The sequence below is a fragment of the Paramacrobiotus metropolitanus genome, unplaced genomic scaffold (assembly GCF_019649055.1).
Source record: "Paramacrobiotus metropolitanus isolate TYO unplaced genomic scaffold, Prichtersi_v1.0 Parri_scaffold0000047, whole genome shotgun sequence".
Taxonomy (NCBI): Eukaryota; Metazoa; Tardigrada; class Eutardigrada; order Parachela; family Macrobiotidae; genus Paramacrobiotus; species Paramacrobiotus metropolitanus.
The window spans coordinates 606,215-617,182 of NW_026570267.1; the positions used below are offsets into that span (position 1 = coordinate 606,215).

At 41.7% G+C, this 10,968-nt stretch overlaps 2 protein-coding genes across 2 annotated transcripts; both read right to left on the reverse strand.

The window, feature by feature from the left end:
• Nucleotides 1-4,575, reverse strand: LOC129591551 (phosphatidylinositol 3-kinase catalytic subunit type 3-like). Its single transcript, XM_055487233.1, has 11 exons — nucleotides 4,178-4,575; nucleotides 3,881-4,069; nucleotides 3,661-3,804; nucleotides 3,350-3,473; nucleotides 2,998-3,180; nucleotides 2,820-2,891; nucleotides 2,108-2,638; nucleotides 1,317-1,934; nucleotides 757-1,211; nucleotides 439-529; nucleotides 1-362 (listed from the first exon to the last, which is right to left on the reverse strand). Exons 1-11 carry the CDS (start codon nucleotides 4,267-4,269, stop codon nucleotides 222-224), a joined length of 2,640 nt encoding a protein of 879 aa, XP_055343208.1. The 5' UTR covers nucleotides 4,270-4,575; the 3' UTR covers nucleotides 1-221.
• A 4,388-nt stretch (nucleotides 4,576-8,963) lies between these two features.
• Nucleotides 8,964-10,868, reverse strand: LOC129591610 (uncharacterized). The gene is made up of 2 exons (XM_055487328.1): nucleotides 10,373-10,868; nucleotides 8,964-10,046 (listed from the first exon to the last, which is right to left on the reverse strand). Exons 1-2 carry the CDS (start codon nucleotides 10,659-10,661, stop codon nucleotides 9,940-9,942), a joined length of 396 nt encoding a protein of 131 aa, XP_055343303.1. The 5' UTR covers nucleotides 10,662-10,868; the 3' UTR covers nucleotides 8,964-9,939.
• Between the last annotated feature and the right edge of the window lie 100 nt (nucleotides 10,869-10,968).

Here is a 10,968-nt window from a genome sequence, read left to right on the forward strand (position 1 = left end):
GCTGGTTACTAATTTTAATAACTTGTGCACGCAATCGAAAGCTATTAATATAAAACAGTTATATAATACGAAGGAAAGACGGGATCATTCTAAGCAGCACTAGAATCACAGAAGACTGGGAGAAATGTAAAAAACAAGCACACCTTTTGTCTGTAAATAAAAACATCTACAGTAAAACGAAAACAAACTATTCTAATGCCACAGGGCTGACTTGGCGAAGTCTAAGGACGAACCCACTGTACGAATTTTCGGAATGTATCAACAACAGCCGGCATAATGGCCGTCAGACTGACATCAATAAGGTTTTGTAAATACAACACAGCTTCTTCATCATTGAGATCCAAGCGAAATTTATCCTGAATCTGCAAACAGCAGCTTTAGCAGAAACGAACATATGTATAGTAATAATTGTACCATGCCGCAAAAAGGAAAAGATACCTTCTTCACGGTTTTATCCGGCTCCAGTGCGATATCCGCAATACTCGAATCCACCATCAATGAAAACAGGTTCAATATAAGATTGGCCGATCTGAAAATAATCATAAATGATAAATGTTCAGGTGCGAAAAATTGCCCAAAGCATTTGATAAATTAAGATAAACTGATCATGACAGTTAACCATCAGGAAGGAAAACCACGATTTCACGCATGCTGCAGTTAATGTTACACAGACCGTAACAGGCGCAATGAAAACTAAAACCATCCAATGTGGAATATTTTCTATATGATTTATAAGTTTACGTATTTCTTTTATACCTTCTCAGGCTAAGGAACGCCGAATAGCACTGTACACAAAATATCCTGAAGTTATCCTCGCCCATCGCTTCCACCATTTCCTTATTGAGCTTCATAGCCGGGGGCATCGGCTTGGGATCACGTCCGAGAATGTAGCCGAAGTCAATATGAAACAGATATCCTTGTTTGGTCAGCAGCAAGTTCTCCAGATGCCGATCGCCCACACCCAACAGATACGTCACAACACAGTACCCAGCACAACTCTTGACGTAATTTTCCATAACTTCACCCGCAATGCCATTCGCTCCAGTTTTACTGGGAGCAACTTTTCGGAAAAAGTTCTGAATTGTGCCTTCGGTTGCTAATATTTCCGCCAACGGGGTAGAATCAATGAACTGCACAAAACCATTATCTGTACCCGTGGCAATCACTCTGTATGGTGTCAGTTTAAGATCCAGATTCTCTTGCCTTAAAAGCTACAAAGAAAGGCGACATAAAAACATTCACAACAAATATCAAACCATTTCAAATAAATCAGAATTAATTCGCCACAAAAGAATTACAATAGTGTTTACGCTCACTTTATCCATAAGGGAGATTATTTGCAAGACAAGCTGATCCTGTCTTAAATCATCTCCCAGCTTGAATATCGTCACATAATCTGTTCCATCCTCTCGAACAAATGTCAATTTGGCCGGCATCTGTGCGCTCTTGAAAAGCCATGCATTATCCGCCCGCAAACCCACGATGCGCACATCCGCATCCAGCGGATGGGGCAGAGGATCAGCGTAGGAGAAGCATTTGGCCAGTTCTGAATCGGGATTGCCCAGTAGACCTTGCAATCGTTCAATCTTTCGTTTACGTGTACCGCTTTCACGCGCAATTTCTTTCAGTAGTTTCATAATACGGTCCACAAACACCAGCTGCCGTGAAAGCATCATTCGGGTGGATTTGTGCAGATCATCACCCTGGGACAAGGCATTACTGAAGCGCTTCATCACAATGAGGAAAGTATCCATAGGTAACCCATCTTGAGCTAATTTGTTGTTCTCCGCCGTTTGCTTGTTTTTCTCACACTCCGCTTTCAAAAACCAATAGAAATAATTGGCAAGTTTTGGATTTTGACAGGATCTTTCAATGAGGAAAGTGGCAAGGTCACGTTTAGTGGTAACACTGGTTGGTTGGACAAGATCCGACACCTTCGAAAAAAATGTTTAATAACAAACCAAAAGTGAATATTGTCAAGAAATTAACAAAAACAAAACTTAACTGGCATAACGATGACATAAACTGACTGGTTCTGGTAAATATTAAAAAAACTATCTTTTGGCGCAGAAGATGCATTCGTACAAGAAATTTTGCAATGATATACCTTTTCAGATAGAGAAGATCTGCTAACTGATTCTTTGCGCGCATGGGAAGACGGCGCATTGGAAACCCGTATTAAGGCCGCTCGTATCTCAGTAGCATCTTCATATCGTAAGGCTTGTATTAATTGCAACAAATATAACAGCAATTCATCGTCAGTCGTGGTGGCCAGCCGATCCACGGCATACTGCCGAATAAAGGGATTAGTGAACCTGGAGGTTAACAACTCCAGTGCCGCGCCGGGATCAATGGGCTGCCACTGCAGGACCAATTTCTCCGCTTGCTGTTTCTCCGTGGGTATACCCCAGTTAACACAAGTAATAAATTTGGTTAGAGCATGCTTGTCCTGACTGAGATGAAACCGATATCTCCACAGAAGATCCTGTTCTTCCGAAGTCAGTGTTTGATCCGGAGGATAAGCCAGAATAGCATTTAACTGGTTGCGAGCATTACTGTTGGGTTTCAGCTCACGATCAGCCGCACCGCTTCGAACATTGCGCGTTAGTATATGGTGCTTTCGTTCCACCACATTTGGCTAAAGCACAAACCCACTAATATTATAATGATATTCAACAACATATTCAAATTAAAGATTTTAAAAGATCGCTCAAGTAGTTAAAATAAGCCCCTACGCTACGAGTCAAGTCATTACTATTTCACTGTTTGCATAATCTCAAGATAAGCAACGCATTATAAAGCTATGTTTACGAGACTACCTTATCTAACTCTCCGTCCAAAACTTTGACGATTGATGGCGCAACAACACATTCCACTCGTTTATCCGCTTCCTGGAAAGTAGGAAAATACGACATATCGTAATAATACAGAATCTAACAACGGTAGGAAAAAAAGCGGCATGTAAAACAGCTACGTCTGGTACTGTTAGATTCTTACGTCTTCATAGAACACAACAGTAACTTCTCTGTCGTCCACCGAAATTGGGGGAAAATCAACCATCAAAAACATGGCACTCATTTCACGCTTCTCTCTTTCGTTGATCATTTCCACTTCACGAAAAGTCAGACGATCCAACCAGTCTACACTTCGGATCCTTCCTGAGCGATGTCGCTTGACAAGCTGCAATTACGTACGATGAAAACCACTCCAGAAAAATTATAAAGCGGGATTTTCGGGAAATATAATCAAGGAAGTCTTATAAGCATTATTTAGGTATGCATTTTTTACTATTTAGGTATGTTCGGCAGTCGCCAACTTGCCATAAAAAACAACAACTGAAAAGTCGCACCTTAGCTAAGCGATTCATCTGAAAATTGTCGTCAACAACTTTTCCCGGTGTCGCCGATGGAACTACCCCATCGCCACGGACCATTGGCCAAACATATAAATCATGGGGTCCACAACGCATTTTTCTAAAAAGCAAAACATACGTAAATGAAATACTGGGAGGAAAAAAATCGCTTCCCATGAAAGCCAAAGTCACGCATCACCTGAAACATCGTTTTTAATTTTAAATATGAATAATACATAATAATTAAAATTATAGAAACTGCAAATAATTTCAACGCAATGCAAGATTGTTAAAACAAAAGGTTTTACCCATTATTGCCGAAGACGCTGATGGATGTCCCGCCCAGCGGAAGTAAGTCATAAGGGCCGTTTACACTGTATAAGGTGCACACCAGCAAAGTGTCTCGGGGAAGATCCGAAATATGCATGGACAGATACAACCATTCGTTCCAGCTGCAACACGAAAGCCATTGCATCTGCGTTCACGACACGAATATTATACGGTGTGAAATTACTAAACACTGCACACCTGAAGCGCTGATGGAAAGCCTTGTAGCGCGTGCGCGCTTCCATCGAAATGGGCTTTCCACCTGAAAACAGCTGACACGATATGAAGATCTCCAGCAGCATGTTGCCGTCAGTCTCGGAGAACCGCCGCAATGGCTTCTCCAGAATTTCATCAATGGATGGAGTGGGGAGAGATCCATCCAGTGTGCCACTGCGACACGGGGAAGTGGATAAGCAGTCAAACAATAACAGCGTGAGAGAACCAGCAAACTGAGCAAAGATCGTGCAGTCGCAGTTTCACTATCAGTATCAGACTTACATCTTGATTTTCAGGTTGTAGTGAAGATCGCGGCTGTACACATAGAGACCTTTCGGGTCTGCCGTGATATAATCTGATGAGATCGTGCTCATCTTGTTGATGGATTAGAAATTCGCAGCGTAAATGTGGGACATGGGGACCTGCAAGTTACCAACTTCAATGACTTCATACGAAAACTTCAACATTAAGTAATCAACGACTGTAAGGACTGTTACAGAATTGCCACTACTGAATTACTAGGAGTGTTACTGAATTTTCTCCTTCAAAAATAACGAAAAATGCAAGAAGAGAAAAAATATTGGTGTTTATGATTTTATCACAGATTAATAAAAACAAGCAAACAATCCACGGGAAAAAGGAACTCATGACTCATGACGCTGTAAGCATAATGGGTATATACAGTGACAGCATTAAAACCAATTTACAGATCATCACGCGTAACGGGCAGCTCACGCAGCGGTCGGGGAAAACGAAAACTGTTAATATACACTCTGCTCCCTGCCAGAAGGTGTACCTGCTCTGGTGTTTGACGCAGTGCCTCACGACGTTTTTCCCAAATCGATTGCGTTTTTCCGATCGGTAGATCTTATAATTCTTATCTTTTAAAACGATCTTCTGATGTCTGGTTGAATTAATGGAATTGACTTTGTAAAAAACGCCACAGTTCAGAAACTCTATTGTAATAAACTTGTTTAAAGGGAGATCGTGATATTGTGCACCCAGTCTTGTTTCGTCACTGACATCTCATGTTCGTCATACTGCAGTAAACACGCAACAGGTACTCCAGTGGTTCTTCAACTTGTATTCATTCTCTTCTACCTTTTTTACCATGTGCACGCACACTAAACCACACTGTATACCAGTGTCAATATTTATAAACACAAAATGCATGCATTTTGATGTTTATATACTTGAATGCACTGAGAGAAAGAGGGCATCTTCAATTTTTTAAAAAAACACGTGACCGAAAATCACGAGGCAAAAATTACGTCATCCATACCGTACGCCGATGCCTGCAAGGGTAAATCGCTTGCATAATATGGCCTTCCCTGTACTGTTAAAGTCATCCGTATGGATTTCCACGTCATAGCTGAACAGAGATTTTTATAAGCGCTACATTTATAGTAACTGCACATGTTGCTATTTAAAAGTCGAGTTAGCAAACGTATCTCGAAATGCGTATAAGTGATTACACTCACGCTGCTCTATATTCCTGGTAAATTTTTTACTGTTTTTTTACATGAAGAATTCGCAAAGGCATCAGAGCCAGACGTTATAAAAAAACGAATTTCAAAGACTTGGCGCGGGACGCAGGTGGCACCGCCCAGTGTGGCACCGTGATTTGGCTTACATTTTAACAGATTTCAAAATTTTTCATCCTTCTAATTTTCAATTTTCGGGCGCAACTATGGTTGCAAAAATCCATACCGTTGACTGGACAGCACAGCGAAGGTGTGTAGTATGCAATCGATTTTCCTCCATATTAAACAATCAGGTTCAGGTGTAAATTTACTGCTGGCCAGCATTTTTCCATACACGCATAGTAAATCTTGCCCGGGGCCCAAATTTCGAATAGGGGCAAAATATTATTTATTTTATTTTTGAAATTCAGAAATCCGAAATCTAACAACAACAATCTAACAACAGAAATCCGAAATCTAATTCCGAAATTCAGAAATCCAACCGGGATCTGACGCACCAAAACATCCTTTATCAGCACCAGTTGACACAGAGCAAGGTCACCCCCGACGAAGTGCTGGCTACCATCACAAACCAGGCTACATGTGACGGCTGGGTGGAATACTGGTCTGAACGTTTTGTGGTGTTGTTTGAAAAGCGCATCCAGCTGATCCCCAAAACAAAAGCTCATGTCTGCTGGCGAAAGCAAGTTGCGAGCGGCACTATCCCGGAAAACTTGCCATCAGACTTTCGCAACCTGATGAACGCTGCTAGAGTCGAATATCCGGAATACGTGAGCCGTGAAGATCTGCAGCGTCAAGAAGACATGCGATGGGGTTTCTTGTTGACTGTTCTAGATGATCGTTGCACGAATTTTGAAGTAGCGCTAAAAAAGTTTGATGACGAAGAAGAATCGAATACCGATTTCGCTGCTAAGAACATGGGTTTTGAAAACGTTGTGAAACTGAAAATTCGTTGTATGGAACTGGCAGACGCACGGGTTCACAATAAGTCTGGCCCTGCAAAATTTCAGCGTTTGATGTAATGGTTGTGATGTGAACTAATAAAAGCGGATATGTCAATGATTAAAGCAAGCTTGCGAACAAATCAAATTACCAAAACACATGAAAACAGATAAAATTTTAATTAGCGCGCCATTAAAGCAGTAATGTCATTTGTTATAGTAGGTGCGTATGTGGTGATGAATTGCAGTTGCAATGGGTGGCCGACGGTGTGTTGCTTCTGGTTGCGTGAACGTCCGGCCAGCAAGCAAGCCAGCTTCTGAATGCCCACAAACCTACCACAAATTTCCCGATGGGAGCACCGACAGTTCGCGGTCTGCATTTTGGAAAGCTTTTGCTCGGCAAGGTCCATCTTGAAAGCCTGCTGCTCACTCCTATTTGTGCTCCGACCATTTCCACCGCGACTGCTACGAAGCTTTGAAGGGAGGGGGTTCTCGTCTCAGGTCAACAGCCGTACCCTCCATCCTTCTGGGAAATGTCTCCGTTGAAGAAAATCGAAATGCTGCATTTAGTTCTCATCAAGGATTAGTAGAATTACCGAAAGTCGGTGCTTGCCAACCGTTGCTTATTGGTCGCGGAAAGCGGTAAATAAATTCTTCTGGTGATTTATCACGTAAGGATAAGAAGAAGAACCTTAACGATAGCATCAGTGAACTGAACGCTAGCTTCGAAGGGTTGTCTACCTGCGATCCAATTCGTTTTGAGAACGATGTGCTGGACAAAATTCAAGCGGCTATCGATCGATTGCTGTGCTGGAAGAAGACTGTGGACAAGAAAGACAGGCTTTGCAACCGCACCATTAACCACCTAGTTGTGACCCTGGATAGCATAAAGAGACTTTCAACCGAACTCCTCGCCGAAGGGCTGCTTTACGTACAAACGAAGAATCTCAACAACGATATGCAGGAGGTAATACTTAACTGTGCAAGTTGAACGTTTTCAAGCTTTTACACGATGCTTGGTTTTTAGAGGTACTTCGCACAATGTCGACAACTCGGTGGATCTTGTAATAATCCAACTGTTGAGAACATGCTGGCAATTTTTCGAATTCTGTCGTGCCACAATATGCAGAAAATGTGCGAGCGATCAAAGACGAACATCGAACCAAGTGACGATGAAGTTGTTATTGGTTCAATGAATATTCTGGATTTGTCCGAAGAGTTTTCAAAAAAACTCGAAGCTGCTAAAACCTTGGCGCTGATTTCCCAATCTGATCCAGTCACTCCAGAACTTGAGCCTTTATCGGAAGGTGCTCAACTGGATAGCATTGTGAAAAATGTGGTTTACTATCTGAGCGGATTCACAAATAAAAGAAAAGAGCTGGAGGCCGAAGTTTGTGACTCTTGTCGTTCGGAGTTGTTTTGGTTAGATTCCTCGAATCAAACTCATGATTTTGCCCAACTGACCGAAATGAAAGACGATGGAGGTTTGAACTTTGTTGGAGTTGTTTTTTATGAAATGATATGCAGTCTGGAGCGGATATTTCAAAAACACATTGACGAAGTCCTCTACTTTTCTCCGCGTCAGTCACTTCTCGCATTCGCTGAAAGATATGTCATGGAGGATTTCGTTGCCAGAAAAAGTAATCTGCGGTCTCCATGCCTTGCAGATTGTTCGTGGAGTGAAATTTTTCGTAAAAGTGCATTTTATTATTTCCAAATAAGGATCCATTTCTATGTTAAGTTGATGAACGATAAGGTTGGCAAAAAATGGTCGAAAAGTGCCGAATCTAAGAAGCGAAAATTGAAAATTCACACGGGTTCATAATTCTGTGTTAGTTGCAATGAATGTTTTGGGATTTGTTTTCATTCCTTGTAAATAGTTATTAAAATCGGCAGACGCGATACGTAAAGTTGCGTGCGTGAAATAAACTCCGTAGGGTTTACGTAGCGTAGCGTATCGATCAGCGTATCGATTCCCCGACCGCTGCCCGAAGTGCCCGTTACGCTTGATAACACGTAAATTCTGTTCAGAGCTGTCACTGGATATACCCACCTTGCTGTAAGTGCATTAGTGCAGTACGCAACTTGGTACGGTATGCAGTCAGCTGTGTGTAGACTGTATGACAAAAAGCCGTCGTTTAGGGCGGCTGCCGCGTCAGCACGGTATCGAAAAGGCACAGTTGGCAGAGGATAAGAAAAGAAAGAATAAAAGAAAAGTTACGGTACCGGGTACTGTAACAGAAGTGCTGAACTATCGAAACCGTTATATTTTGTAAAATAATTCTGGAGAAACAAGAAGCGATGCAGGATCTTAGAATGTGAAAAAAAAGTTTGGTGCACTGGTTCTGGTGGAGGCCAACTGAGCCGCAGTACGTAGCGATCAAGGAAGGGGAACTAAAGGTCGCGGCCGGTCGGGATTCTTCACTGAGCCGCTTCAACTTACCTTTTGTTAGACGTGAACACGTGTTATGTGAAAAATCAAAATGTAAACTGTGTTTATTTGTATGCATATATCGTACCCGGATGTCATCCAGGTTTATCCACCTGGTCACAGACTTACGGTTCACAAGTGCCGTATAAATTATGTATCATGTGCCTACGATTTACGCTCTACGATTGATTGCTGCAACAAGATGTTGGAAATACAGGCAACAAGTTTTATCTCGATTCGAGCGTAGATGAACATGCAGTTGCATAATTACATAAGCCAAATCCGATATATTAACTATTGTTTCCCTAAATAAAATACAGAGGCACTGATTATACGACACGACACAAAATACTCCACAAGAAAACACCAATTCGAAAGTACAGTCTTGCGTCCTGTGGTCAGCTGATTCGCATGAATTTGGTGTGAAACACATTGTGCGTGCGACATCCGGTTCCATGTGGAGATGTGGAGTTGTGGACAAAACAAGGATTGAACGCAGACCGGCGTACCAAAAATCTCGTTAATCTCGTTGGACCGATCTTGTAAAAAAATTGAATGCGAACGCACAAGAATATGAGGATTGGTTTTACATACCACGAATCGAATCCGCTGGCAAGCGAACGCAAGAAAGTACTTCACATTTTAACATTAATTGTGCCGCGCAACAGCAGAAGTTTAGCGAAAAGGCCTAATTGGTAATAAAAGCTTTAACACCAATGTCACTTCCCAAGATCCATAAGAGTTCACATTTGCACAACAACGGTCTACGATGCTATTCATATGACATTGTTATGAATTATCGTTCAGTCTACTAATCAATGCAATTTGGCCATGGATCGGGCGAAAGGTACAAGTATTCACGATCAATACAATTATTAGCAAATACCCACTAACAATGCCGTACATAAGTATATATTAGACTGATACGTATCAGTTATCACTCGTTGCACAGATTATGGTTGCCGAATCTCAACGCAGGAATGAAATATCCGAGAAACTTGCAAAGTATCGATGCAAAGATGGTAATGTCCAAGTTAACGTGTTGTGAGTTGCAGAGGTACTGAACAACAAGTGCGACATGAAGAAGTACGGTTATTCTTAATAGCGATGCCTTTTTTCACAGTAGCATGTTATCCGGTTACTTCCAAGCAGTGATAACGATAATTTATGGGATGCTTCAATAATGTGTCACACAGTCAACAGTGCGCCCAGCCAGCGTTGTGCCTTCTCCGACGCTCTCAACGATTTATCCCCAGCGGGCGATCCACGGCCATGACCATGATCCTTTGCGATCCCTGCAAAATATGTATGGTATATTTATTATGCAAAACATGTATGGTACCTTTATTTTAAACATTTAAAATTAACGCACATTATGCTGAGATGTGATAGATGATTCTGCAGATAGTGCGTAAAACGTATTTTGTAATTTTTTATGGTGGCTAAATGCTTTACAATAACTACTTCGTTAAAATAGCGCACGTTTTATGATGGCATTGAGCCACTGATAATAACGTGATGATGGTAGTCATTTAGTAAAATGATTTAATATTTAATAAAATGATGATGATATTCGTCGTACAGCAAACTCCTACAGTTCTACAGAATATACGGTACTTACGTGCTGCACTGCTGGAGTCGAAATGATCAATCCTTTTCTTAAAGGAATTCTTCCGCACACCCTCACTGCCAACTGGTTTTTGCTCGTGCAATTTCGTTTTATACAACTGGCTCTCCTTGCCGTGGGATGTACGGGCAATGGGATGGATGTCGCGGAAATGGGAATTTTTGTTGTGATTAGCGGTTAGCACACGGGAAGTGCCTAATGATGCAGGCATGACCTTTGCTGCAATCATGGCTGTCAACAGCACGATCAGTAAACTACAGATAATAAGTAGACGATTGGCCATTTTTTATAGGCGTGTGAAATGTTAAAAGGCAAGAATAATAAAATTACAGGCAAGCGTTAATTGAAAATTACTACTTAGTAGTCTTATCACACGCACATTGAATTAGTCAGCTATACACACTGACGGAGCGTTAGATTCGTGAAAGCGTTAGATTCCGCGCTCACCGAGAAACCCTGCAACTATCTGAACCAAGAGAGAATCTCACATTTATCCGAATAATCAATAATTCGGTTTCCTGCCGGCAGGCTGAGCGAGAACGCGCAGCTATAGTACTGTATTTCTACAGTACAACAGACCTGGAACGTAG

Bases quoted from the DNA above. Each gene is read 5' to 3' on its own strand.
- LOC129591610 (XM_055487328.1), bottom strand. From the start codon at position 10,661: ATGGCCAATCGTCTACTTATTATCTGTAGTTTACTGATCGTGCTGTTG. The intron at 10,047-10,372 runs GTAAGTACCGTA...CATATTTTGCAG, and splicing joins CGACTCCAGCAGTGCAGCAC to GGATCGCAAAGGATCATGGT.
- LOC129591551 (XM_055487233.1), bottom strand. From the start codon at position 4,269: ATGAGCACGATCTCATCAGATTATATCACGGCAGACCCGAAAGGTCTC. The intron at 3,474-3,660 runs GTAAAACCTTTT...TTTGCTTTTTAG, and splicing joins AGCGTCTTCGGCAATAATGG to AAAAATGCGTTGTGGACCCC. The intron at 2,892-2,997 runs GTAAGAATCTAA...CCTACTTTCCAG, and splicing joins CTGTTGTGTTCTATGAAGAC to GAAGCGGATAAACGAGTGGA.